The sequence below is a fragment of the Ostrea edulis genome, chromosome 2 (genome assembly GCF_947568905.1).
Source record: "Ostrea edulis chromosome 2, xbOstEdul1.1, whole genome shotgun sequence".
Taxonomy (NCBI): domain Eukaryota; kingdom Metazoa; phylum Mollusca; class Bivalvia; order Ostreida; family Ostreidae; genus Ostrea; species Ostrea edulis.
In genome coordinates this window covers 9,103,543-9,107,938 of record NC_079165.1, presented here as the reverse complement: position 1 = coordinate 9,107,938, position 4,396 = coordinate 9,103,543, and the positions used below count along the sequence as shown (strand labels likewise).

Genomic DNA, 4,396 nt, shown 5'->3' with positions numbered 1-4,396 from the left:
AGTCTCTCTCTGGACAATCTCTCTCTGGTCAATCTCTCTATGGACAATCTCTCCCTGGACAATCTCTCTCTGGTCAATCTCTCTCTGGACAATCCCTCCCTGGACAATCTCTCTCTGGACAATCCCTTTTTGGACAATCTCTCTCTGGACAATCTCTCTCTGGACAATCTCTCCCTGGACAATCTCTCTCTGGACAGTCTCTCTCTGGACAATCTCTCACTGGATATTCTCTCTCTGGACAGTTTTTTCCTGAACAGCCCCTAAATGGACACCCCCTACTTCTACACTGAATTCTGTCTTAAACACTGTTATCGTCACTTTACTCTGACTTTTTATTGCACGATATTTCAAATTCAAGTAGACAAAATCAAGTATGTCATGAGAAAAATGTGCCTTACTTTTGACTTTTAAACCATTCCATCCACATTATTTGCTCTCTCTCTCTCTCTCTCTCTCTCTCTCTCTCTCTCTCCGAAAACACAAAAATCAATTTTGATAAACATCGCTAGTAGATTTATAGATTAGGTAAGGGATTTAGTTGTTTTGTAAATACCCGTCAGTTGGTTTAAATATTTATAACAAGAATACTTCCTAAATCTGTCAGAATGAACTTAAAGGGAATTTATGAACTACCGAACGGTGGATAAACATGCACAAATGCAATATTTATGTCTTTTTAAGAAAACTGAATGATTAAAGAGAGAGAGAGGGGGGGGGGGGTTAGAAATAGTCTGTTATCCAGATGTTTACAATTTCCCAATAGAACACACACGTATCTATTCAAATTTTGGAAAGTAGACTCCGCTATTTAATTACAGTGACACCTGGATATAGAACAAATAACCATATTTTGATGATTGCACGGGATTTGTACAAATATTTGATCAAGCGTCCCATGAAGGATACAATTAAATCCTTATGCTGACAAAATCAAATGTTCCTTAATAAAGCAATCACAATGGATTTGTTTGTTTGGTGCTTGAGACCTGTAGCTTTTAACCGTCCCAAGCAACTTAAAAAGGGGGGCTTTATGGAGTTGAATGCCGATTGTATCTTTCCGTCTATGAGGGTGTTTGGTTTGTCAACTTAAATAGTTATATACGATGATAAGAACTGAACCTTAAACATGGCATAGATAAGCGATGTTCACAACACAATACGACAATATCACAATGCCTCTTTTAAGGACAGATGCTAAGGCGACCGGACTGCGATAACTGTGTTTTGGAGTGTGTTTTTAATGGATTCGAGTGAGGAAAAAAATTAATCTTACTGGATAACGTACATCTCAAATTCAGAGAAATGGCTGCACAACAGAGAAAGAAAAAAGAAAAGGAAACCAGGACTTTGAAGGAAGATGCTTTTATTCAGAAATATAATTTGGAATTGCTCAAGTGTATCGATGACATGAAAGTGAAAAGAGATGGAGTTCATAGGGATATCTTATCGCTTTCGGATGAACAACGAAAGTTAGAGGGCGACATTCTTCAGCTGACGTCACAGATTGCTCGTGTGAATGAGAGTTTGTGCAAAAAGATGAAACAACAAGTGGAATGTGATGAATTGCTTAAAGAATACGACGAGGCTTTTCACAGACTTCTATACGGACAACAGACGTTACTCGCTAACGTCAAACGAGCGGTGAATACTGTCGCGCCTAGCGTGATTCTGGAGGAAAGCGAAGTCGCGTCACTTTCCTCACGCCAAGCCGCGCGCTCCTCAAGGATGAGTTTTAGCACGAGAGGAGAAACGAGAGCAGACGGACGTAAAGATTCTACACGAGAATCGCGGACCGACGTAAGCCATCAAGATTCGCGAACAAATTCCTCTATACAGTGATGTATAAAAATTTCGATTTCATGTACATATTTACAGATAAATAGTACAACAAGATTGACACTTTCAGGCGTCCATTTTCATGGATGTTGGTTTGGTGATGGATAGCATTTTGTACAAACATTTACACATACCGCAGAAAGTCATTATGGTTGAGCCTTAACCTCGATCACTAATGGCTCCGCCTTTGATTTTGTGTGTATTAGTGTTGTAATTCTGTTATGACATGGAAATAATTTTTAAAAAAAGGAACCGACCCGCCTATCTGGAATATCAACACAATGAGTCACAGCACTATTTATCAGTAGGATGTTACATGTTCAAAATAAAAGATACAAAAGTAAAACCTCTTTACTGGTATTTTTGTATATATACGTATGCATAGCTCTAATCACATGTAGTAAGAATATTTCTTTGTATGTACATATAATTATTGTCATTAATTAATTCACTCGAGACAAAATCCACGAGGATTGCAATGTTTGTAACATTGAGTTCTATTCTGATTGCGTTAATTAATGGTGAAATCTTTCAAACATACATCTTGATCCAATTTTCTATTTTTGTTTTCATATTATTTCACATGAAATCTATATATTTACTATTACAGGGGGTGTAAATGTTAAGTTTTTCTGAAGTACTGTAACCGTAAAATGGATTTTTATATTTCTGAATTTGATATACATATATTGATTTCACTTAAAATATTGAAGATTGGTGTAACTTTACTCTTACCGGAATAGTAAATTTGTCACGAAATACAGACCAGGTACAAAATAAATTAATCGCCATCAAACCTCATAAATATTTAAAGCCATGCGCGAGTGTCTAAGGTTCAGAGATTTTGGTTATTTAAAAAATCATGATCACAATCTGCACATAATCTTGGGAAAATACGTTACAATGATTTTATTGGTTAGGACAGAGGGATCAATGGGGTGGGTGCAAGGTAAATATCTAGGAGCGGATCTACACCACTACTGTTTTTTATCTCTTTAAAACGTTTCAATTATATATTGATCTAATTCCCCAGGTTGACATTAAATGTATGGATTAAAAATTTTGAGACTGAATTTGTAATTACGTGTGGGGAATGGAGCGCTGTGCACGGAGAGGGATATAAAAATTAAACTGGAGGTTGAGAAATTAAGTCTTATATTTAATTCAGACAGCCCATAGATTGTTTAAAAAAAAAAAAACCACCAGGTTTAAATATTTTTATGTATGGAGTTGAAAAGATTCCTTAGAACAAGGTATAGATAAAAAAAATTCTGGTGTCACATGATGTCGAGTTTAACACAGCGTTCAGACCATAACAACAATGTACTCCATTGTAGAGATGGAGTTTGAATTCATTGCGAGAGGGGGGGGGGGGGGTAAGTATTTCAATAACTCTTTAGTTAACAAGATCCGGAGTACGTGCGTGACGTGAAACAAATTATTAGCAAAACATACAAGGAAAATTAATGTGTGAAGAAAATCCAAGATATTCTATGTTTAGATGTGTGGCTGATAAAACATACAAGGAAAATTAATGTGTGAAGAAAATCCAAGATATTCTATGTTTAGATTTGTGGCTGATAAAAAATAGAGTACGGCAATATTTCACTTTTCCACACAAAAAAAAAAAACTTTAAAAAAAAAAAAGGAAACGATTTCAAACTAGGAATGTTTGAAAATCAAGTTAAACTATTTAGTTCCACTCACCACTATAGCCTGATGTGGTAAACGAGTTGTAGAGAACGATTTAGAAGAAATAAGGAAAGGCGAATTTGTATATAATTTCTTGAGGAAAATGAAAAAGAGTTGTTTTCTCTTTCTTATATGATCTGATATCCCGTCTTCATGTTATGATATTATGTGCCTTATTTCACCGATGTCATATGATAAATCCCGAAATCTCTAAACAGAAGGAGTATGACTTAACGATTAATATGTAAAAAATCTAAAATTATCTGAGGAAATTCAGTCAAACTTGTATCTTTTTGAATTTGTCAGTGTTTATAAGTTCTGCTTTGCAAGCAGACAGAAATATGTGCATACATGGTAATTGTGATGCAAATTAAGACAAATTTTGTCATGAAGCAAAATTATGTATACATATAATCTATATGTCTTCTCGCATGGAATTTCAAAGAGAGCAACCTTGAAATAACTTTGACACAAACCCAAAACTATGACACCAATTTTTTCTGCGAGTCAAAAGAAAGTATGCGTTCTAATGCTGTTGTAACAGAGAAAATAACAAATCTCAACGCGTTCGAAGAATATTTGAGAAGTATCTATTCTTGCCAACGAAGTTGTCGAATGCATGCTAAACTTTGAACAGTAGATATAGCCCCCGAAACTTTTAGCATTATGATAAAACCGCAGGAACATATGGTGTTCCCATAGAATTTATAAAAATGTTCTTTCCGAATATCTTTATATGTGGTTTCGAAGCACAGGCATTTGTTTCTGTAAATAACTTACGACCTCTCTATACTAATGATAACACGTGTTATTATTAGTATACAGAGGTCGTAAGTTATTTACAGAAACAAGTGCCTGTGTTTCGAAG

The 4,396-nt window shown here is 35.3% G+C and overlaps 1 protein-coding gene across 1 annotated transcript; it reads left to right on the top strand.

Annotated features, from left to right (window-relative positions):
• Nucleotides 1-715: 715 nt before the first annotated feature.
• LOC125681005 (microtubule nucleation factor SSNA1-like) lies at nucleotides 716-2,182 on the top strand. The gene has a single exon (XM_048920892.2). It carries the CDS (start codon nucleotides 1,303-1,305, stop codon nucleotides 1,837-1,839), a length of 537 nt encoding a protein of 178 aa, XP_048776849.2. The 5' UTR covers nucleotides 716-1,302; the 3' UTR covers nucleotides 1,840-2,182.
• Nucleotides 2,183-4,396: the final 2,214 nt, after the last annotated feature.

What these genes read in the sequence shown, in the direction of transcription:
- LOC125681005 (XM_048920892.2), top strand. Translation starts at nt 1,303, where the DNA reads ATGGCTGCACAACAGAGAAAGAAAAAAGAAAAGGAAACCAGGACTTTG.